General features: G+C 34.0%; 4 protein-coding genes across 7 annotated transcripts; 1 reads left to right on the top strand and 3 right to left on the bottom strand.

The window, feature by feature from the left end:
- Nucleotides 1–226: 226 nt before the first annotated feature.
- Nucleotides 227–3426, bottom strand: LOC111303408 (uncharacterized). Its single transcript, XM_022899656.2, has 6 exons — nt 3271–3426; nt 3141–3167; nt 2957–3019; nt 714–792; nt 592–637; nt 227–501 (listed from the first exon to the last, which is right to left on the bottom strand). Exons 1-6 carry the CDS (start codon nt 3310–3312, stop codon nt 492–494), a joined length of 267 nt encoding a protein of 88 aa, XP_022755391.1. The 5' UTR covers nt 3313–3426; the 3' UTR covers nt 227–491.
- Nucleotides 3427–3942: 516 nt separating this feature from the next.
- LOC111303403 (diacylglycerol kinase 7-like) lies at nt 3943–9520 on the bottom strand. The gene is made up of 12 exons (XM_022899646.2): nt 9032–9520; nt 8830–8952; nt 8610–8747; nt 8434–8519; nt 8125–8212; nt 7571–7646; nt 7388–7470; nt 6611–6681; nt 5688–5765; nt 5304–5391; nt 4548–4664; nt 3943–4344 (listed from the first exon to the last, which is right to left on the bottom strand). Exons 1-12 carry the CDS (start codon nt 9356–9358, stop codon nt 4186–4188), a joined length of 1434 nt encoding a protein of 477 aa, XP_022755381.2. The 5' UTR covers nt 9359–9520; the 3' UTR covers nt 3943–4185.
- A 1871-nt stretch (nt 9521–11391) lies between these two features.
- On the bottom strand, nt 11392–14772 carry LOC111303404 (tRNA-thr(GGU) m(6)t(6)A37 methyltransferase). Its single transcript, XM_022899648.2, has 9 exons — nt 14640–14772; nt 14422–14543; nt 14212–14315; nt 13746–13941; nt 13548–13640; nt 13088–13147; nt 12879–12953; nt 12039–12119; nt 11392–11868 (listed from the first exon to the last, which is right to left on the bottom strand). Exons 1-9 carry the CDS (start codon nt 14710–14712, stop codon nt 11494–11496), a joined length of 1179 nt encoding a protein of 392 aa, XP_022755383.2. The 5' UTR covers nt 14713–14772; the 3' UTR covers nt 11392–11493.
- A 230-nt stretch (nt 14773–15002) lies between these two features.
- Nucleotides 15003–22000, top strand: LOC111303405 (BNR/Asp-box repeat family protein). 4 transcript variants are annotated; one of them, XM_089742318.1, is made up of 10 exons: nt 15003–15145; nt 15870–16026; nt 16150–16236; nt 16795–16922; nt 17190–17286; nt 17390–17467; nt 17556–17781; nt 17995–18218; nt 18326–18391; nt 21460–22000. In XM_089742318.1, the coding sequence occupies exons 2-9, from the start codon at nt 15925–15927 to the stop codon at nt 18347–18349; spliced, it is 966 nt and encodes a 321-aa protein (XP_089598444.1). In that variant the 5' UTR covers nt 15003–15145; nt 15870–15924; the 3' UTR covers nt 18350–18391; nt 21460–22000. The 4 variants fall into 4 exon arrangements, with proteins under 4 accessions (XP_089598444.1, XP_089598442.1, XP_089598443.1 ...); XM_089742316.1 differs by lacking the exon at nt 21460–22000 and adding an exon at nt 18812–19054; XM_089742317.1 differs by lacking the exon at nt 21460–22000 and adding an exon at nt 18553–18592.
- The last annotated feature ends 2309 nt before the right edge of the window (nt 22001–24309 follow it).

Genomic DNA, 24309 nt, shown 5'->3' with positions numbered 1-24309 from the left:
TTGCACACGGTAATACATCCCATGGAAAATGGAAGGATGCTTATAAATTTGAGATCATGAAGCATCGAGTGAAACACCAATCAAGGAACTATAGCAAAAATCTTTTGTTTCCAGATATGAACCCAAAAATTCCCAGGAAACCAACTGATGCAGCAGGAAATAAACTGAAAGTGGACAGCACTCATGCATGGTTAACCAAAATAACATGAAAAATGCGGGCCACAAATGGTCAATAAAGATTTTTTGAAGCTGACTTAATCAGAAATCTTAACATTAATGCAGATCAAAGGGCAGAATCATCCATGTCAATCGTTGGAATAAACTAAGCAAGCACCAGTAACTGTCTGAAATACAAGAAGCAGCTTCTTTAAGGTGACTCATAATACATGAAAGGTGAAGGTATGTTTTAAAGATAGCAATAGCCAGTGGCTTGATCTACACGAAATTGAGAAGACTTATATCGATAGTCCACATATCTGCCGGGATGATCATCACTTTCCACTGTTAAAAAAAAAAAACAATTTAACATGTCAGAGGGAGAGAGAGTGAGTAAGCGACTGTGTGTGTAAGAGTTTATTTCAATTCACTTACCTATTCATCATAAGAGTTATATTGTCACCTTTAAGAAGAATCCTTCCTGAAAAAACAAACAAATAAATAAACACGACGATATGTATACAATAAGGCAGAACAATAAGAGTATGACATTTCACCTAATGACTTTCTGCTCTTTTTCTTGATATTAACTTCTTCAGCATCATCAAGAACCAAATTCATGTACTCATCAAAGCCCTGTAAAACAACAAAAAGGGCAATTAAGAAGCTGATTATTAAGATTATCAATAAGATTATATCTCAAAGTGCATAAAAGAGTTAATAGTTTTTTGTCAGTGAAATTAATTTTCCAAATTTGAGAGTCATACCAATAATAAACATTATATATGTATACATTTAAGACATGTTATTTCTTTGATGCATTCTCACATTCTGTTGCACTGCACAGAGACAGATTCACTGTTGATTCATTTTATCCCAAGCATATATATATATATATATATATTTATATAAGGTTCTCATAGCCTCATCCAGCATGCTTACCTTTCTTGAGTCAAGTAATTAACCAGTTAACACAATATCACTAGAACTGTAGAATAGTCACCATAGGATTAATTATGAGACCTGGAGCATCATCCTTATTTACCTTAGCTATATGGGGAAGGAACATTTCAAAAACATTGGGGTTGATGGACTCAGATCAAGAATTATTAAAGAGATTCCTTGTCAAAACCTTTTTTCATCAAGCATTGATACCATATACCAATTATGATATATGGGACTATTTTTTTCTTAAATTAGCCAAATGGCCATTTGTCACCATCTATGTTGCTTGGACTCAACATTTTCAATGGAGCATCCATTTCAACAAGACTGGAAACAAACATGAGTCACCTTTGTCCTCACTTCAAACCCTTTATAACCACATCCCCATGTCTTCAATTTCATGTAGTTTGAATCCAAAACACTTAGATACATACCTGAATCCAACAGCCATACCCGAGTCTGAGCAACATAGTTACACAGGTCAGCACATCACCTTCAACAATCTGCCTTATTCTTACTAGCTACAACACACTACAACATCTGATACCCTTGTATCACCCACTCATTTATTCTCCCACAAACATTAATACCTTCATGCTTCATTGAGCATTACATCATGTCATATCATCCTAAATCTCACTTGTCCTGCCACACTAGAGCTTTCTAAAGAGCTTCAGCTTTTGCTTTTCCTTTCTTGACCATGTCTTTCTCCTATAGTACGTATGCAACGTTACACCTTTTAATATGAGGACAACCTATTGTTTTTTATGAATTCTTGAAATTTGTGAACCAGATTTCTCCATTTGTAGAATAAGAAGCAAGCAAGTGTTCAATTGCTATCAAACTTGAGTAATTTAGTCAGCCAATGAAAAGTTAGACACTCCTATATTATAAGATTTTAGGCCCTAAATAATCTTCAGAAGAAATTAGTAGTCTTCCCTCTTTCGAGCAACCCCAGAACTTTATATTTAGGATTTACAAGTTTTGTCTATGCAGTTATGCATATATGCAAAGGGGGGGGGGGGGAGGGTTTAAAATTTCAGTATTTATGCCTTTTTCTTCGTAGGAATTTAAACTTGCCAACTGTGTAATTTTGAATATATATAGCTAAAGATTCTTAGTTCCTATTAGTTTTATTTGCTTGAATAGAAAAAAGACACAGATGCTTTTGACCTTGCTTCATTTTATAGCACCTTTTTATTTTAGCTATGGTCTGGATAATTACTCAAGAGTGTTCTAACTGTTACACTGGTTCAGATTGGTTGCCAAAGGAATGTTTGAAGTAACTGTTTTAATGGTTTTGCACACTTATGCAACCAGAAATAAGGAATACCCCAATTAGTGCATAAAGCAAAGAACACTAATTGCATATCAAGCATATACACAGTACTTAGCACGATCAATGAGAAATCATAAAAATGTTCCATGAAAAATCATAACTGCTTAGCAGTAATTCAGAACACAAGGGATTAAAAACAGCAATGAGACTCATGCAAAACCAAAAATAGCTACAGTATTTCTATGAGACAGATAATCCATAACACTGTTCTTAACATTTATTAGTCTAAGGTATAAGCTAAACTAAACACCTAAGGGGACACTTCAGCGGTTAAAGCTTGAGACTATCTTGGAGGCCTGAGTTTGAAACCTGCTTTGAGCAGGGTGGGATTTCCCTTCTACCCATTGTGTAGTCCAATATCACTTCTACCCAAAAAAAGCTAAACTAAACTAGAATTTCCTGAGCAACAATTTGAGGCAGCAATTAAAATAACACAATTCAATAAAAAATAAAATCTTTACCACAATAGGTAGCTTTAAAACTGTTTATTTAAAGAAAGTTATACATAAAACTTACAATGATTCGGCCTTCAATCCTCAAATCTTTCTGCTCAAAAAGCCAAATTTGAATCCGAGCTTTCTGAGTAATTTCGAATGGACAAGAAAAGAAGAAAAAGCCAAACAACCCATTAACAAACAGGCAAAACCAAGCAAACGTAGAAAAGAAAAAGAAGGAAATGTTGCTTGAAATAGAGACTTACACTTTGGAGAAACCTGAAGATCAGGTTCTGTTGCCGCAGAAAAACCGAGCAAGGAAAAAAGAGAGAAGTAAATCAGTAAATAGGGAGACAGGTTATGAAAAATAAAGGAAACAATGAAAGAGGAACGTACGATAGGTTGCGTCATGATTCTCTGGACTTTGGTGCTCGCCATGGCTGTTGAAAACTCGACGGCGTTTTTCCCCTTTGTCGAAAAGTTTGAGCAGTTGAGGTCTTAAACCCTAGCTTATAATTGAGCGAGAATTTGCCTTTAAGGAAGAAAAAGAAGCCGCCCGACGCGCCCTCTGAAACTTTTTACTACTCTCTTTGTCCACTCTCGAAAGTAAGCCTGCCATTGGGTCCGCCCGATTTGGGCCGGCTCATTGAGAGAAATTTTCAAATTTGGGTTTGGTCCGATCTAACTGACATATTATTTAATTTTAATTTTAAAAATATATTTAAAATTATTATTCTATCAGTATCATTTATTAGTTTGATCTTTTACTTTACAGAAATTTAAAAATTTTCAAGATAAACTTTAAATTTCATTAATTATAAGAGTTTTTAAAGGATGCACCGCTTTAGTTTGAGTGACCAGGTAACCAGTAAAACCTGGTTAGGAAGCTTGTAAGCATAACAAAAAATGTCAAGGATGCACCACTTGAAACGATAAATATAATTGACTGCAAATGAATTTGATACGATTTAGATATGATAATTTAAAACATAATAAAATAACATAATATGAAAATAACAAGATACAAAAATAATATGATGTAAAATTTTAAAAATAGCAATATATTAATTTAACAAAATAACAAATATATATTTTATATTTTTATATCCATGCAAATTGTAATACATTCATATAAAATATTATATGAATACATAAATTGTAAAGTCTACAACAGATTCCATATTCCTAAGTATTTTTTTCTCTTCTCCGTGCCCAAATTCCTAGTCCACAGCGAAAACAAACATAATTTACAAGCACTTGGTTGAAAAACGACGCTTTACATTGATGCCATGCGTTAAGGATTCGCCAATGTCACTCTCCACTGATCATTAGCGACTCAAAAGGCACCCTCTTGATTTCCAAGAATGTTGAATAATCCTTGCTCATGGGCTGTTTCCATGGTTCCCCATCCATCTGCATATATGCATCTTTCCACTCTCCACCCCTTATCTCTAGTCTAATCGATGCAGCCTGAAAAAGATCAGTAAAACTCATCAACATACCACACTTTCAGAAGACCAATCCCTGAGAATACAGATATTTTTCTTCCCCAGGGCACTTCTTCAAAGCCAATCTTATGCAAGCAAGACATTAGTAACTATCATTATACTTCTACAATCTTATGTTTAACCACCTTTGACTTGTTATGATCAATACTACATAAGTTACAGTACCTGCGCAATGTGTTTTGCAGATATGAGTTCAACCATTACAAATGACGCATGCCATCCTTGCTTTAAGCCAAAAATTTCTAGAAGACCATCATCGGCGTGGGCCTCAACAAAGCCTCTCTGAAAATTGAAGGCAAACATTTTAGATTTAGAATTGAATCAAGCTTGTCAATAAGTTTAATTAAGCAAAAAGATTTAGTACCTTCCAACTCTCCATCAACCTAGGAATCATAACTAAGACATTGATCTTACACCATAAGCACAGGCCGCAAACTTTAAAGAAATTATGTTTGATGTTTCAGAATGTTTTGTGGAACTATGATTTATATTAGAGAAATATCTTTTCATCACCTGTCATTTTAAACTGAGAACATTTCAGCTTTCTTGGTTTTATTATAATTACATTTGATTAAAAATCATCAAGATCAAGATTCTATTTCCAAGATCTATAGATTAAATGAACACAAATTGCCCGGATTTCAGAGATTGTGGCCTAAAAATTTTGAATTCTGAAGTAGGTTCAAAGCTCCAATCTTAGAAAAGAGCCAAGCTGAAGCTGTTTTCAATTGCAAAATAAAGTAAGCAAACACATTTTTATTTCCGTTATGGAGCCAGAACAAATTATATTGCTCAGCTTTTAACATCCAAGTCCGACCATCAAACATAAGCAAACAGTTCAAGGGGGGGGAGAGAGAGAGAGATTATAGTATGAACTTGTACAAAAAGTAATATTAGGGAACCTGAAGAAATGTACCATACCTTTTCCAAATACTCTGGTTTTGGGTTACCCCATGGATTTCGCCCACTTCCATAATTATGAAGATTTAAAGCAACAACTGCCCTCACACTAAAACAAAATAGCATAATTAGAGGCTGATTAAATCATAAGCCATAACAGGGGTAGAAATATTCAACCTATCTATGTATCTTATATCATAGTAAGTTTAGCAATACTGCTTGTTAAGCAAGAGGTTCAATAAAAGAAATATTATGGATGCACAGAAATCCAATGTATATTGTAGTTACATAAGAATCATGAAGGCTAACAGTTGATAAGTAACAACATTGACTGCCAAAGAAGATGCCTAGAACAATTAAGATGCTTATGTATCACATGATAGAATTAAAAACTTTGAAATGTACCTTTTTGGGACTGGAATCTGCTCCCATTCCGAGCAATTGACCCTTTTAATATGTATCCTTAAAATGTTCTTGAGTCCCCTTCATTTAGAAACATATTTTAAATATATTCACTTCAAAAAGAAAGGTTGTTCACAGAAAAACACCGTTAACAAGAAAGAGAGGCACTTTCTTCATAGGATTCATGGATTATTTCTTCTCAGCTAAACAAAATATGTATCAAAAATCAACTTGTTGGTTTAACTGAACAGGCATTTGAAAGCATATGCATTATAATTGCGATGATTGTTTTTATTAATTTGAGAAACATTAAGACATAAAAATAACGTGGTTAAAGGCAGAAGACACCTTCAAGGTACAAGGACTTTTGTATTGCCTGAGGCAAAAGAGCAAAAAAGGCATTTGCCCGAGCAAAGCAAGGTGCTGATATAATGCAAAGGTAAATGGAAAATAGCACCCTTTTCATTTTGTATAAACATACATATATGTTAATTCGAAGTAGAGTTTTAAAAGATAAAAAAATTTGTAGAGAGACACTTAATGCCTAATGGAGGCATGTCAACCCTCGCCTTCCAAAGTAATGTTCATCAGCATCAAAGCCTTATGCTTGGTAAAAGCATTTTTCAGCCTTGCCCTCAGCACCAAGGCCAATGCCTTGGCTACACTGTCTAGGAACAATCAAACTTTAGCTAAGTGATTGTTACATTTAAGGCACTTCATTTCTTGTGCCTTGCCTCGGCAACAAGGCCACGGCCAAGGCCTTGGCTACAATATTTAAGCAGCAATCAAACCTTAACCAAATGCTTGTTGTACATACAAAGACACCCCAACACACATAGAAATATGCATATCTTTGTTATTTAGAGAATGGAATATGTCCATTATAGGTTTAAGAGGCAAGTTAAACAAGTATAATAATATCTAACCTTAAACTTGGATCACTTATGCAAGGTGTGAGAAACCAACCCTGAGTGCAACTGTAACTGGAGTAGATAATCTGCCACAAAAGTTGGACCAATTACAATCTAATATTAGCTTTACCAAAGCAAATCATAGACCGGGTCAGAGAAACTAATAATTTGAATTTTTAATGCAAAGCAGCACACTGCAATTTAACTTAACTTTAGTGAGATCAGTATTATCTTTTGTGTAAATCCTAACGAAAATAATGGGAGAAAAAAGAAAAGGTCCAGCATATTGCATTTAAGTTACATCCAAGCATATGCCCTAATATTGGATACATCAGCACCAGAAATTCATAACACTTTTACTTGCTAGGAAAGCACAAGGTTAAAACTGGGACAACATGAAATGCTCCTATATAGAAAAACATACAAGACTTTCCTACCAGTTTTATGTTGTAGGTTCATTTTATTTCTAGCCTTTCATGGATCCTCCTAATTCCATGTCAAAGAATGATGAGCAGAAAATATTAAAATACAGTATTAAGACTGAAGTGCAGAATATTTAGTCACAAAAAGAACAGAATGAGGAAAAACTTCAATTTATATAGGCAAGAAAATCACTAATATCATCTGGACATATAATTCTTTAGATGATCCATACATGTGTAGCAGATGGCAGTATTGCCATTAAGCAACTTCAAAATAAAAAATATACATTTGATAGACAGTATAACACCTAGAGATTCAAAGCAAAACATTCTTCAACTTAAAGTCAAAGAAGTAAAAAAATCAAAATACCTTATTTGTAATAGGACCTTGAGCAAGGTAAGGTTTCTCATTACGTAAATGATGGAATCCATAAGCAACTTTTGCATCCATTCCTGAATGTAAAATGAAAACAAGAAGATTCTTAAGAACCAAAAATAGTAACGATAGTAATAATAATAATAATAATAATAACAATAAACCGGTATACTATACCTATGCTAAAGTAATTAAAGAATACTCCTTCATAACATTTCACTTTGTCAGGAACGTCCCCCTCAATCTCCAAAGTCTGCAGTCACAGACAAAGTTTTCCCATTTGAATTTGAAATTCCACATCATAAGATCAATAAATCACAACCAAAAGAAAATTGGATTTAGAATAAAAAATAACATTAATGTTTCATGTCTAAGTAACCAGATGGTAGACCAGGCTGAATACTTAGAAAGAACCAGTTTTAGATATATAATGCCACAGTTCATTTGATAATATGCAATTTATCGGATTAAATCATTAAAGCATACGTTGATCTATGACCTAAAAAGTACTCTTTCTTTCCAAAAACTTGTCTCTATAGTTTTAACATCAAGTAAAGATGGAAGCATTCCAATAATACCAATTTAAGTAACCTAAAGACCAAAGTCTATAAATTAGATAGGCTAACAATTTATTAACCTTCAAAGGACTCAATTAAGCATCAATGTTTGTTCACACATAAAAAAATAGCCATGCAAGTAAAACAGAGGATTTAAAGCAGAGAGATCACTACCTGATCAAGCTGACACTCTTCAGTAACCTTCAAAGAATGGGGAGGATTAACAGCTACTCCGCCAGGCATTTGCAACACAACATGCCAACTGCATCATCAAAGAAGCAATTACAGATATAACAGCAAAATAGGGTATATATAACAACTATGTCTCATGCAAACCCATTTTCAATTATAAGAAACCAATACATACACTGAGACCTTAATAGTGGATCATGAAACTTCTAAAAAAAATGCAATCACCTAAAATCCATCAGTATGCTACAGCAAAACGTGGTACTAATCATCATGTGATAAATGTATACTCACCTATCTAGACGACAAATTCGACCCTTAGTAGCTCTTTGCAGGGTTCTTTTAATTGCCGATTTCCAGGCAAAAGGAAAGGAACCTCCCTGCAGTGAACATTCAGAGCATGAGTTAACAAAGCAAGAAAAGAAACCAGTAGACAACATCAAAATTTTAAATTCAAAGGAATATCTTACCCAACCAAAACTTCTAGACAAGTCATTGCCTGTACCAAGTGGAATGATAGCTACAGGAGGAACTGGCTCCCGACCCTTTTGATGAAGTTCTCCAAGACATCCAAGTACCCAACCAATAGTACCATCACCTCCAGCAACCTGCTCATTCATACAGAGTCTTACAATATCAGCTTGGAATGTTCGATCTGTTAGTTACTTTTGCTAGAAAAAAGAAACATACTACAACTCTAATGTTCTGCCGTGTCTCTCTTGCACAGAGATCTCCGTTGTTAGCCCACTTCTCAAGGCAAGCCAGTCCATACCGTACAAATTCATGCGGTTTCACATCGTGGAGGTCAAATACCTGAATTTCCATAATTATAAATTCTTGAAAATATATACAAAAATAAGTCTTTAAAAAATAAAGGGAAAAAAAGTGTTACCTGTTCTTCGCTGATTAATTGCTTTAGACGCTCTTTAAGGACAGGGCCATGGCGGCCGCCGCTACGGGAATTAATAAAAACGACCATAGGGGATTCAGACGAAGAAACACTGTCGGAGCCACGTAAACGGAAATGCTGGTCACCGCCGTCGACGTCCTTTTTCCTAATGGAATCCAGCATCGCAAGACGTAGATACTGAGGCATCAAAAGCCTCCGTCTGAGCTCTTCCTTGTCGATCCTAACACCGGCTAAGCCCGAGAAGCCGCAAGCTCTTATCAAGTCCAACATTGAGGAACGAACCACGATCCGTGCCGTCGATGAATCCATATTTTCCACAATCTTATTCTCTTATTTTTGTTTTTCCGTTTTGTTTTAAGTGCCAATCCCATACGGAAGAAATTACTCGACGCCACTGAGACAGCTGAGATTTGCTCTACTTTCTGTCGGAACAACAACTCTCCATTAATGTTTTTTTTTTTTTACTGTATTAATTAAATTAAGTTTTGAATTATGTTATTAGATAATTTTAAAGATGTATTTTTTATTTTAAAAATAAAATTTTAAATATTAATTAAAAATGAATTTTTTACGAGTTGGACTAATTTTATTTTTACTGCTTTGAATAAAATAAAAAAGCAAAACAGTAATTTCCGACATGGATAGATGTTCGTAGTTGTGATTTTTCAATGCCAACGCCACCGAATTTATTACAAGTGGGCTCCAGCAACTATTCAACTGCATGTTACATCAATTAAATAATAAGCCATATATGGTCTTCACTTCTTTCATAAACTTTAAAAAAAATAAAATAAAGCTTCAGAAAACTAATGATAATAAAATAATTTTGAGTAGCTGTATAAACTTATATTCTAAGAGAAAGAGTGTCAAACACTTGGTGGTTGACATTTAATGGAGATGGAGAATCAGCTGAGGAGGAGCGAAAGAAGGTGGGCAGGGATACGGCCTAAATGATATATAAGTATTTAAAAATTATTTAAATTTAAATAATTTAATTTGTTAATTGAATTGAATTTGAATAGGTAGTAAGTTTAATCAAAATTTTATATTTTAATATATTTTTATTAATAAAATATTTTAAAATAAAATTCAAAATTAAATATAAATAATTAAGTTTTTATTTAATATAAATTTTAAATTTAATTTTACATATTAATTAAATCTAATAGAATAAGTTCGAATAGTTATATTTTTATTTTGAATTAAATTTGATAAAAAAAATTGATTAAATTCAAATTAAATTTTAAATTTTAAATTTAATATTATATTAATTCAAACTCAATCTAAAAAAATTTAAGACTGTCTTTTTGTGGCAAAACACAATTTCTTCAATAATGAAATTATGGACGTTCTACTTGTATCACAAAGTGGGATAAATTTAGTGATTAATTACTACAAAATAAAAAAGAAAAATATATGAGAAAAATTAGGCAAAAAAATGGTTACCCAACTATAAAAGTAGTAAGTATTGTTTTTAATAATCATCAAATTATTTTGTTTCTTTTTTTATGGATCATAAATATAATGTTTTTCAACCTACCAAAAACAATCAATTGCAAAATACTATGTTTTACAATTATGATGAGATCTTAAAACTTCAAACTACTCTCTTAAATTCTATGGGGGAATAAGTTAACTTTGGTTGACAACAAAATTAATTTCTTTTAATCAAATCACTAACACTATAAAATGGGGTGGTGTGAGCTATGGATGGTTTGGACTTGGGAGTTCTTGAATTGGATTTGGGACCATTCTATTTAGGTTTAGGTTTACATTAGAATAAATGACATGATCAATCTTCAGCTTTTCCATGAATTAATGAAACATGTCCTTTTTTAGCATTCATGTCACATATGTGTCATATGATTTAAATGAAAGTTGTTTTCATAGGAAGAAAAGGCACATACAACATCTACTAGCTAAAACGCTGTCTCATTCTTAAATCACAGCCTCTATATATACACGTATAGAAAGCATATACATGTTCTCTCCAGCAAACACTTATTTCAAAATCTATACAAATGGTTGCCAATGAGATCTTATATGGAAGAAATTTTGGAATCGATAAATTTAAAGTTTAAATCTCATAATATGTGATCCAATTTAAAGACAGACTCGTCAATTTTGGTCTATTGAACTTTGTTAAGATGTGTTAATTACCAATTAATCCATATTAACAAGACCCTGATGATATAAAGTGGATTCATGACATATTCATCAGCCTCTTCAGAAGATGTTTTAGAAGATATTGATGAATGAGTTGATCACTTCCTTTCAGACCAGTTCAAATTTGATTTAATTTTTAATTTAATGATTAAATACAAAATAATCTTTGAGCTGAATTTAGTGTTTGTTTAAATATTTTCTAACATTTTATTATGAGAATCAACATTAAGAGTACTAAGAATTGGAACAATGTCTGTCAGGCTACAAAAAGCAAAGGGTTATTTGAGTTTGTCTTTCCACATCAAGTAATTGCAACGTTTTTGATTACCAAATGGGATGACAGATGAAAGATGGACTTTCTCTACAATCACATTGCCATTGCAATCGATTTCGTAAGAGAAGTCCATTCCATCCAAAATCAGGTGATAAATTACCTCTCCAGAGGCTGCCAGTTCTTCACCTCCTTGCCCTGAAGCTTCTCCATCTTGGAAATCATCCAAATCTGAAGTATTATCTGAGGTATCACCATTTCCTGTCTTGAGGAGATTATCATGAGGTCGATTTTGTTGAGATAGTGATCTAATATCCCAAGAGAGGACTTGCTTGACCAAACTTTTTAGCTCATCTGGTGATGAATAGAGAGACTTCTTCTCCTGAAACAAACCAATGCTTTTGGATCAACAAATAGCTTCCAACTGGTTCAAAAAACTAAAATTCTTCCAGACAAACAACAAACAACCAAATCAAGCCTTTCAGATTGGCTGCCTGGAATCCACATCATCAAGCTTTATTTAGAACTATAGAAAAACACCGGCATATTTACCATTGCTTTCCAGCAGTCCTGGAGTGAGGAAGAGAAGTCATCGGAGAAGCTAACAGAAGCAACCGATAATATACTGTCCACCTGAGCAAAACTTAGGCATACTTTAGAAGAAATTGAAGGCAGATACATATAATGAAATGCATGGAAAAGGAAAGCTGGTGGGTGGCATATCTTGCTAGCAGTTACACTCTCAATGAGCAATTGAGCAGCCAAATGGTGAAAAGCACACAGCAAAAAGAACTTCAATTCTTATTTGTCAAGTATTTATGATTCCATAAGGGCATATTTTCTTAGCATGTTTGGATTAGTAGAAGAGGAAGAAATTGGATAAATAGTAGGACACAAAAATGATTTCAAGTGAAATTCAGTTTTCGCCAGTTGTTTAGACTTAGAATAAGTGCAAACAAGCAAAACAAAGTGATTTAACTAAATGGAGCTGCCAATGTAGCCTTGTCTCAATGCCAAGGAGCTCCTGGAACCTTTAGATCCTAGGTCCAAGTTCCATCATTTGTGGTTTTCATCCAACTTCATGTTGGTTTGTGAGTTTATTAAGTTTTTTTTTCTTGAATATGATAGTCATATGACATATCATATGCGTTGAGTAATGCTTCATTGAATTGTAATTCTAATTGTAAATGTAATCTTGCACAAAAGAAAAACCTATAATGGAGTTTTTCACCCTCATTTTCAGTAGATTTAAAGGAGATACTCCTAAAATCCTACAGCATTACTTGATTAGTCTCATTTCTCTCCAAATCTCTCAGCTTCTGAAGAGAAATGAAAAGAAGACACCAAGAAGAATTTCAAAAAGAACCTAAAGAACCATAGAAGAGGAAATACCATCACCCAGTTAGGTACGACTGCTCCTTCAATACTGTCACAATATGGTAGATATGGTTTGACGTCCAGTACTGGCTGTTAAAAAAAAATCCATACAAGAAGCACAATTTATATTTATAGAATTATGGCAGAAAACGCATCAAACAGGAAAGAAGCAGATAAGGCCATCAATGATTAACTTCCAGTAAAGTCAGGAAAGGAGAGCTTACTGTTCCATCAACTAGATCCACTCCAGAGAGTAGGAGCATATTTCCTTGTACTGCCTCCACCTAAAATATAAAGATTTTATATTAGTTTTAAAGCTGAAAGTAAGATTGACATCCAAAGGCTGCTTTTGACAGAGATATCCATTCTACCAACTGGGACGAGAGATTCCCTGAAACATCACTAATATTATGGCTAAAGTAAACATGCTTATTGCAGTAGTTCTCATCCTTAAATATGAGAAACCATGCTCCAGGCATGGCATGCCAAAAGATCCACCAGATTATATTTCTGAAATGATCTTCCCTCAAGTGTTGAGAATAAAAGTTTGATCAGACATTAATATCTAGTCTAGTTATTTAAAAGTTTTAACCCCTCGAACCCATTTAATGCAGGTATCAATTGAAGGACCTTATAGATGAACGTGCTGTTGCATCAATAACACATCTGTCCAGGACTCTATACCTTTGCTACAGTGAGTCCTATAGGACATGGTCGATGTGGAGATCGTGTAGCAAAAACTCCCATCCTTCCACCTTTCAATCTCGGAACTCTGACCTATTAAAGTGACCAACCTTTCATAGAAGTTTAAAGATGATAAGAGAGTATCATAAGTGATAGAAAAAATATTAATAAATGTAACATTATTGCAGTGTCACAAACCTTGGCCTTAAACTTTGATTTAGATGGATGCTTCCATAACTTCTCCAGATCTGTATTTAAATGAAACACAAATATAATCCAGCAATGGGAGTATTCTTCAAGGCCCTCAAGAGATGCAGGAGGAACTCTAGCTGAATCAAAAACCAAACATGCCCTAGCAAGAGGGACTAGCAGAGGTTGCCTGGGGGTCCCATTCCTGCATAAATTATACATGGGATTGTTCATTTAACAGTATGCTTGACTAACAACAGATAAATTGGAGTCATGAAAATTTTCAGTTTGTAAATTAAAATTAATTTTTTTTAATTTAAATTTTCGTCAATCAAGAAAATATTACTAATTAAAAACAACAACAATAACATCAAGAAGCAGTAATGAAAAATAAATAAATCAAGTACTTGTAACCAAAATATAAATACAAATGGTTGATTTAGAGATTACTAAACAAAATCCCATCTGAAATCACCTAGTAGAAAAGCAGGATTGGATGATACCAATAGGTGCCATAGGATACGATGTCATTTCTAAATTCTCAGACTTGGCTTCTGCCACTACTGCTTTCCTCAATGCCTACAAATATTTGTTTCCTCTTATAAGTAAATAAGGAAGAAAAGGGAAAACAACACTAACATAAAGAACAAAACAAGAAAAGAAAGAGAAAGTGACAAGGAAGAACCTGCTGAGCCCTAATGCGACCTTGTCTTTCAGCAGCACATTTTTCTAAAGCAGAATTGAGAGATTTTTGAAGCTCTTTCATCTTTGAATCAGATTCGACCCACTTTTTCTTCCATATATAAACTGAAAGAAAGAAGATGAACATTCAAATAGCTATAAAATAAAGGCGAAAGTAACGGTAATAAATATAAAGAAGAAAAAGGTAGAGAGAAATGGTACAGGAGATTGCTGAGGAAGCAGAAAACACTGCAGCAACTGCCAACGCCAAGATTGAGCATCCGCTGGAGGCCATGGGTTTGATAATTGGTGTTTGTATCTCTTCTACTCTTTCATCAAGTTCTGAAGTGGGGGTTTAACTTAAACACTTCCGGTTGCTAGTTGGGTAGGGTTTTAGAGCTTTCATGGGATGGAAGGGTGAAATCAAACAGAGCTAGAGCTTGTTAAAAACAAGTCTAGTTCGAATATTTATCAACCCAAACCCAAAACAACTTATGTTCTCAACTAGTATTTGTGCTTGAGTTTACTTTAAGGCCCGAACATGAGTGTGTTAACTGGGCCCTTTCTATTACATGCTGTTACTCGGAGGTCTGCTTACTTGCTTTCTTCTGTTTAAACTGCCCGGTTTTGTAGGTGAAGTCAACTCTTTCTTTCTTTCTTTGTCTCTCTCCTCTCTCGCCCTGGGGTTTGCTGTCTAGTGGAGTTTCATACTAGTCTAACTGTACTAGGTACTCTTCTCTTTTCCCCGTTTTTATGATAACATTTACTTATACATTGGGGCTACTCTTCTTCATAACCCTTTTGAGTTTTGGCACTCTTATTCTTTTCATCGTGTATATAAATGTAGACATGTTTATCTTTGGGCTTTTTACTTTTACAGACATGCTTCAATTTGCTTTAAAAACCCATTCCATGAAACTAAATGAGCCAACGAGATATATGGATGTCAGTGGGAAACATTTTGTTTGTTTTCTTCCTTTTTTATTGTTTTGGGTCTCCAGTTTTGCTTATATTTCTGGATCTGCAGCCAACTTCAATTGCTATCTTGATTTCTTAAAATTCCAATGTTACATAGATATGGTTGAATTCTCTAAGGTTGATGCTTGTTTTGTTCATATTATTATGTGATCATTGCTCTTAAGTGTATAGACAATTTTTTTTGTGGGAACCCAGTTCTATTTTTGTAATTAACCATAAGTGAAAAATGTAAAAATTTGTTCAACTGTTCTAAGTTATAACTCTTTTAGCATCAGAAGAATTTTAAATTTTATAATGTTTTGTCTAGCCTAATCCCACGGACAACTGCAAAGTTCATGATAAATCATAAATTTGTGTATACATTACTTTGTTGATCTTCTATTATTGCTTGTCTTTCGCTGTGCATATATCTTCATAAATTTATATTTTGGTAAGACTCAAGGAGACCTAAAGTCATGCCCAAAAATTATGCAGAAAAGTAGCTGGAATATTCGAAAAGTTAGCAACTTGCAGTTCTGAGAATTTAGATATGAAGAAAGATTGTTGCATTCAGGGGCCGCTGAGAGAGGAATTCACCTTTTCCGCTGCTTCTGCTCCCTTCAAAAGTTGTCATTCCTCTACTATTGTCGAGGTCATGCCTCTACCATTATCAAGATTAAGTAATTTAGTTATCTGAGCTTTTTGGTTTTTAATTTATCGTGTTCCTTTCTCAACAGAATTTGACAGGTTTATTGCTTCTATGCATTTTGTGCAGGTGGATAAAGATCATTTTTTGGCTGCTTATTTTGGAGGTACTTCTGAAGGAGCACCTGATGTGAAAATTTGGTTGCAGAAATACAAGGTAATGTCTAACGACATGATAGCAGTTCCTTCACTGGAATTTTCCTTTGTCATTTTATAGGTTGATTGAGACGGGAAATATGTATTTTCAGCAGATGTAACTGCAATTACTTTTCTAGTTGTCCTCATAATGGTCATTACATATCCAGCATACATGTTTTGAGCTCCAAATTCAGTCTAGCGAGCTTAAGGAATGGTGGTTTAATCTAGCATTTTAGGAAAGGCCTTTTAATCTACCAAAAAAATGTCATCTTAACGACCAAGTGAAAAGCATTTTGAGATGTTTCTTCTTCTTTCCTTTTTCCTGCCCCGACTTGTTTGCTATGGTATTTTCCCTTGTAATTGTGCTTTTATCCTTAAAGCTTTCATCTTCTGCTTTAATGAATTTTTGTGTGGAGAGTATGTGTAATTGTGCTTTGATCCTCGAATCTTGCTTCCACGTCTTATGCCATAACCTGTGTGCATGGATGTGTCCATGTGCGTGCTTATTTGTGATATGGTACTCTTTGGATTTTAACTGAGTTGTACACCTTAAATGCATGAAAAATTGTTTTGGCAGGATGGCTGCTGGTATCCACCTGTTGCTATTGATGAAGAACCCAATGTTCCAATGTGGAACCCTGTGCTATTTAAACTTTCATCTGAGGAATTGTTGTTATTCTATAAAATAGGCCAGGAGGTTCAAAAGTAAATTTCTCTAACCCTTTTAGGGTTCAAAAGTAAAATTTAATCCTTATGGCTTTAACTCAAGTAGTTGTGATTTGGATAGAGATTTTAGGTTCAAGCTGTAAATGCTCTCTTCTTCTACCTACAGAAATAAAAGAAAAAGGAAAAGAAATATGACTAAGCATTATGAAGTTGTATTTGTTCTGTCTACATGTTATGATGTTGTCACAACTAATGTACATTCTTCTTACCTTACCTTATCTTACTGTTGGATATAATTAAATCCAGGTGGAGCGGATGCATGAAGCGATCATATGATAAAGGTGTTACTTGGACAAAGAGAGAGCAACTTCCTCCTGGCATATTAGGACCTTCTAAGAACAAGGTTAACTATAATTTGTTATTACAGTTCATACATTTTAGTAATTTTTTCACTCATGAAACTCTGATAGAATATCCTTATCATGTGTCTGTTTGCTCATCTGCAGCCTATCTTGCTGGAAAATGGACTTTTGCTCTGTGGATCATCTGTAGAGAGTTGGAATTCTTGGGGGGCTTGGGTTGAGGTTGTGATGCTAATTCAACTACATCATATGTTAGACTCCGATGATGTTTGGAGATGCAGTTGACATATTTGATGATTCACATTGACAGGTTACGGCAGATTCTGGTATATCCTGGAAGAAGTATGGCCCTATATATGTTGAAAATAAATCTCTCAGTGTGATTCAACCAGTTCCTTTCCTTACTGCAAAAGGAACATTGCGTGTTTTGTTGCGATCTTTTGATGGCATTGGTAAAGTTTGTATCTCAGAATCCAATGATGGTGGCCATAACTGGGATTATGCAAAACCTACTGAGCTTCCCAACCCAAACTCAGGTTGGTTGGTTAATCCCTGTTTCTTGGTAGTTTGGTTATGTGAAATAATGCCATTTGCATCTCTTAAAATTAGTAATTTGTTTTCTACAATTGTATTTCGTCAATTTAAATTAGTTATTGGCTAATGATACGAAAAAGGAAAGGAAAATCTTGCTTATTACCTTTCAAATTTTCCTTACTGGCTTATACCATGAGTTTCAATTCCTTTGTTAGGTATTGATGGGGTTAAGCTGAGGGATGGTCGTATCTTACTTGCTTACAACACTATCTCAAGGGGTGTGCTTAAAGTTGCATTGTCCGCAGATGATGGTGATTCATGGCAGGAAGCTTTGACACTGGAAGAGAATTTGGAAATGGAATTCTCTTATCCAGCTGTTATTGAGGCTAGTGATGGATCTGTTCACATCACTTACACATATAATAGGACCCAGATTAAGGTAACAACTTTGTTTCTAATATGTTATTTCCTTATGATTTCCATCCTGTAAATATTGAGAGCATCCAACAATCACAGATTAACTTCTGCAGAAATTTATTTTTGCAGCATGTTATCCTTCAACCAAATTGATTCAGTGATATATAATTTCCTCCTCAGCCAGGAAAATAAAAGGTAAACTCTCAATCAGTGTTAAAGCCCAATGCATTACCATGTTTGAACTACTAGAACCCCTTTTTTTATTGTTGTAGTATGCTGAAATTTTATGTTTGGGTTGAATATTTTAATAATCATATGATTGTGCAAACTGTTAGAAACTTGGGATTTTTGTGTAGGACTATAAATTAGACCCGAAAGGATTTTTTTTTTAGCTCATCTCAGTTGGAGACGGTATTCCCTTGCCCATGTTAACAGATTTAACTAGTGTTCTTTCCAATTATCAAAGACGAAAGAGTAGTTCACGAAACCTCATCGTATCAGTTATCAGAGTCCAGCAGCAATAGAATTGTGATGTCTGCTAAAATATATTCAGTAATCCAATGGAAACGGCTTTGATCTTCATTTTCTGTCTGCTGCATTCTCTGGTTTTATCAGGGGATGTGGGATCAGCATCCCAGAGTGAGATGATGTCAAAACCGAATCGCCTTGTGAATAAGTGAACATTTTCGCTGAATGAGCCACGTTACCACGCATTTAATCAAGCATTCAGGTTTTGTTCCTACCGTTTTCCTACGGATGCTGAAGAAGGCAGCCAACTCCACTACTACCAATTATTGAATTTGTTACCTACCAAGAACAGTTACTGTCTCTTAAAGCAGTTCCCCCACATTTCTACCAGTCATTAACATCATTATATACATGTTAACATCATCCAAATGGTAGTCTCTCATACATTACGTGTATCACATGTAACATTAAGATCGAACGGTCACAAAACTCACGTTTTCCCCAACGATTTTCAAGAATCGCATCCATTGATCGAGTTTCCCTCTTCAAATTCCGCGTGACAAGAATTTCATGAAAAAAAATTGGTTAGCAATTGATTTATTACTTGATATAAGGATCAAATGTTAAGAGAAGACTAGACAATTGATGATTTTGTCCCTTTCCATCAAATTCTTTTTTCTAGTCAACTACTCCATTATGCTGACATTAAACTATTCCATGTGAATTCCTGCTTTGCAATCAACAGAAAGGACAAAATAATACGCATCTAATTGTTTCATACAACTAGCTAGACCTAGTGGCCTAACATGGGTGACAAAGAATGTGACTACTTTGTTTTTGTTTTCTTTTGTATTTCTTAGACAATGCATAGCATTGCCAAACGCAGAAAGGTATGAAATGAAACGTCGATTCTTTTTTCATTTTTATGACGAGAAAAGAACACAATTTTTTTTTTCCTCATTCATTTTTCCTTCTTTACCTAAATTAGCAATTTGAGAGAAAAAAGTAACGCACATGCATGCACGCATGATTGGTGAAGGATTAATTAGAGCTGATTTTCTTTGAAAAATGGTTGGCCATGTCTATTCTTAACATTTATTGCTCTGACATTGTTAAATGAAATGAATGAAAACAACTTGAGGCTAACCCCTTTACAAGTAAGAAATTCTTTCAAATTCTGAGCTAAGGTCCGGTATGAGATATCTGTCTATATGACAACTCAATTTGCGGCCATGACCACAAGTTAGCATACATATCAAATCAAATAAGCTAGGTTGTGTAAACATGTTGCATTGAATTTGCTGGCCTTAGCCTTCATTTGTTCAACTCTTTCAAAATGCAATGCATCTCAACTACGTGTGTGAATGAAAAAGGCAAAAGGCTCCAAGTCTCTCTCTAAAAGCAATACAATCAAGTCAAGAGGCACCACACACATGCATGATTGTCTCATTTTAATCATACAATCAGAAAATTTCTTGTTGCGACCTTAAAACCACACAAACCAATGTCGAAAAGGAAAAGGGAATTAAGAAGAAATTCATGTTCTCATCTTAGTCAGACAGTCGAGAAAGGTATAATGTTCCATCCAAATTCAAATTTCAAGAGTTTAAAAAAAGAAGTCGGGCAATTCTTTGGAAATTTTTGATGCTAATGTTATTATTAATTTTAAGCATGCATGCGTAAGGCATACGTAGGAAAACGAAATTAGATGGTTCAAATTGGCAACCATAGTATAAATTTATGGTACATGTTTTTCTCGTGTGAAAAAGAAAATATAGGGAAAAGGCCATGATTAATTCGTTTTAAATGCAAAAATAAAAGGAGAAAAAATGGAATTCAAGTGTAACTAGTATTCGGCTGCAATCCCGGGGGGGTTGCATGTTGTGTTGTTGGACAAAAAACCCATGGCTTTTTGCATTAAATGAGGCGGGTGACCCTCTTTCCCTTGCATTTCCTGGCGTTTTGCATTAATACGTGTGAAAAGGAAATTTGAATTTCTCATGAGAGAGAGAGAGAAAGCGCTAGGGACAAAGGGAAAGGCAAAGGCAAAAAAGCAAAGGATTCTGCGACCAAACACCATAGAAACAAGCCAAAGAGAAAGTCAAGTGCACAGTAAAAATGTACTATGGTGGTAGTAGCGTAAGTGGTTGGCCATGGGGGATTTATAATTTTATTTATCATGATGAAAGAAAAGTTCCAGTGGTTTAATAATGGAAGATGTGCATCAAAAGGGTTATTTACAGAAAAAAAAATTATAATTAATGTATTTTTTAATTTCCTTAATAAGTACATATTTATACTAATATCTCTCTCCATAAAATTATTCAAAAAAACCCTTGTATTTTGGCCTATGAGTTCACTTGTTGGTTGATGGAACGAAATTTTTTGGGTTTTAAGTGTTGAAATTTATTTTGAATCTTATAATCTCATATCGAAAGTTAATGAATTTTTGAGTTTGTATTGTATCCTACATCGAAAGTTTAATAAAGGTATAAGGGTTTTAATCTTATAAATAAGATGTTTTGGTTTTGATTTAATAGTTTTAGAGAGTTAGACACCAAGAGAATAGTTAAATGAGTAGACTATTAAAGGGTTTAATTGGATTTTAGGTTAAGTTTTAAGTAAAGAGTTTTTGGTGACTTTTCTCATTTTAAAAAGTCTCACAATTATAAAAATTTATTTGTTAGTGGATTAAATTTGACATAGTTTATTTTGAGTTAGGCCGATGTGGGTGTTGCATGTGCATGTTGATTTTTTTAACAAGTGGTATCAGGTTTCGTAACAAGTGGTATCAGGTTTCGTGGGCCGATATGCGTGTTGATTTTCTCAACAAGTAGTATCAGAGCTGTGGTAATCCTTAACAAATGGTTTTCCAACAAGTAGAGATTGTGAAGCAGTAAGAGATTGTGAAGCAGTGTTTGAAGATGTCTGAAGAAGGTATGTCTAGTATGCTTATACCTAAGTTTGAGATATGGTAATCCCTAACAAGTGGTATCAAAGTAAAGACATTGTGAAGCAATGTTTGAAGTGTATCAGAGCTGTGGTAATCCCTAACAAGTGGTTTCTCAACAAGTAGAGATTTTAAAGCAGTAAGAGATTGTGAAGCAGTGTTTGAAGATGTCTGAAGAAAGTATATCTAATATCTTTATGCCTAAGTTTGAGATATGGTAATTCCTAACAAGTGGTATCAGAGCGAGGTTAAAGTTTAAAGTTCGTGGGCCCAAGATATTGTGAAGCAGTGTTTGAAGATGTTTGAAAAATGTATGTTTAGTATGTTTATGCCTAAGTTTGAGATTTCGTTATTTAATGGAAAGAGTAATTTCATATTATGACAAAGTATGATTCAAGATTTATTAGTACAACAAGGGTTGGATCAGGCATTAAAGAGTAGTAAGTCTGACGCTAATTGAAATAAGATTCAGAATAAAGTTGTTAGTACTATTAAATTGATGCTAGCTCCAAAAGTAAAGTATAGTGTGTTGACTGAGAATACTTCAAAAAGTTTATGGGATAAGCTTGAAGGTATTTTTGCTTCGAAGTCATTGACTAACAGATTATGTTTGAAGATGGATCTGTATTCTTTAAAAAAAAAAAGAAGAAAGGTAAATGTGTTTTTTGTTCATTTTACCGCCTTATTATCTGTCTTGTTAGAGATCTGAGTTGAAGGAGCACGACGTACTCGCTTGTTAATACAAGTAGAACTCTGCCCATGTAATTGGATTTGAACTATTTTTTGGGTAAACCAACTAAAAAGGCAGGCTGGGAGAAAGAAATCTTTATTCATATTCAACACGGATGAGTTCAATAAGACTAACTATGGCACAACACGACATTAGGTCGATCTTCCCTCCTTCCTGGGCTCTCATCTTCTTCTTCTTTGTCATCCGCCTTCTTATCTTCATCTGAACAGTGGTAGATCCATGATATTAGTAAAGCGATGCAACTGCTTTTTCTACCACTTTATTACACTTGTGAAGCAGTGTTTGAAGATATCTGAAGAAAGTATGTCTAGTGTGCTTATGCCTAAGTTTGAGATTTCGTTATTTGATGAAAAGGGTAATTTCATGTTATGTCAAAGTATGATTCAAAATCTGTTAGTACAACAAGGGGGTTGGATCAATCATTAGAGAATAGTAAGCTTAAAGAAATGTCTGACGTTAATTGGAATAAAATTTAGAAGAAAGTTGTTAATACTATTAAATTGACGCTAGCTCCAGAGGTAAAGTACAATGTGTTGATTGATAGTATTCTGAAAAGTTTATGGGATAAGCTTGAAAGTATTTATGTTTCGAAGTCGTTGACTAACAGATTATGTTTGAAGATGGATCTGTATTCTCTAAAAAAAAGAAAAAAAAGTAAGCATGTTAGCTTCGCAAATACTGTTGAAGTGTTTGAAAATTTAAGTCAATAGAGGATTTGTTGGGATTTGTTTTGAATCTCATAATCCCACATCGAAAGTTTGTGAGTTTTTTGAGTTTGTTTTGTATCCCACATCGGAAGTTTGGTAAATGTGGGTTTCACTCTTATAAATAAAATGTTTTGGTTTTGATTTGGTAGTCCTAACAAGTTAGACACCAAAGAGAATAGTTAAGTGAGTAGGTTATTAAAGGGTGTAATTGGGTTTTGGGTTAAGTTTTGAGTAAAGAGTTTTTTGTGACTTTTCTCATTTTAAAAGTCTCACAGTTATAAAGATTTATTTGTTAGTAGATTAAGTTTGGAGTATGTCATTTTGAATTGGGCCGAAACAAATATATTTATATATTTTTATTTTTGATTTGAACTTATTATTTTATATGTGGGTGTTGCATGTACGTGTTAATTTTTTTAACAAGTGATATCAGATCTATAATAATTCCTAACATTAAGATCAACTTTTTCTTTGAGGGTCACAATTTATGGGAGCATATCTTTTGCCTAACCTTTTTTTCTCATAAAAACAACACAAAGTCTAAGTACCGAGATTTGTGGTCATTTTGCCTTCTCACTTGCCTAATTCCATGACGCTGTAACTGTAAGAATTTGTTCGTATGTAGATTGAGCTGTGGGCAGCCTTTCTGGAGCTGTATCTCTTTATACTTGTAGCCTTTACAGTTTACACAAATATTGCTTTATGCTGTACAAGTTTCAATGTCATGTGATAATTTGTTGTCTTTGCCTTTTGTAATCACACTGGAAAAAATAAAAATCTGTCTTTTGGAGACTGTAACCCTTGGTATATCAGTGAAAATTGAGGGTACCTCTTAAGTATAAAATTTTTATTAAGGTTTTCAAATGATACCTACCAAGTACTAGTACAAAGAAATAAGAGATGAAGGATATTGGAGATTTTGTCACTAGGATTTCATTGAATTTTGCTTAACAACTATATCAGAGGAGATTTGAGAGTGTGAAAATGATCAGCATTAGAGAATCTATTGTGCTGAAAATGGCAACTTCAGCACTTGACTTTGTGATTTAAAATGGAAATCAAGGAATGAGGAGTTTGACATATCCGATGATCTCAATTGAAGAGACAAAGTTGAATTTGAAAACCATGAAAAGATATATATATATATATATATATATATTTATATATATTTCCTCTTCTTCATCTATCTTGTTATTGTTGTTAATAGATTAGCAGCTTTAATTCTTGATAATTACCT

Source organism: Durio zibethinus, chromosome 13 (assembly GCF_047325235.1).
Source record: "Durio zibethinus cultivar Kanyao isolate XHJ-2024 chromosome 13, ASM4732523v1, whole genome shotgun sequence".
Classification (NCBI taxonomy): Eukaryota; Viridiplantae; Streptophyta; class Magnoliopsida; order Malvales; family Malvaceae; genus Durio; species Durio zibethinus.
Note: the sequence above shows the minus strand (reverse complement) of the source record. Positions and strands in the feature narration are given on the sequence as shown.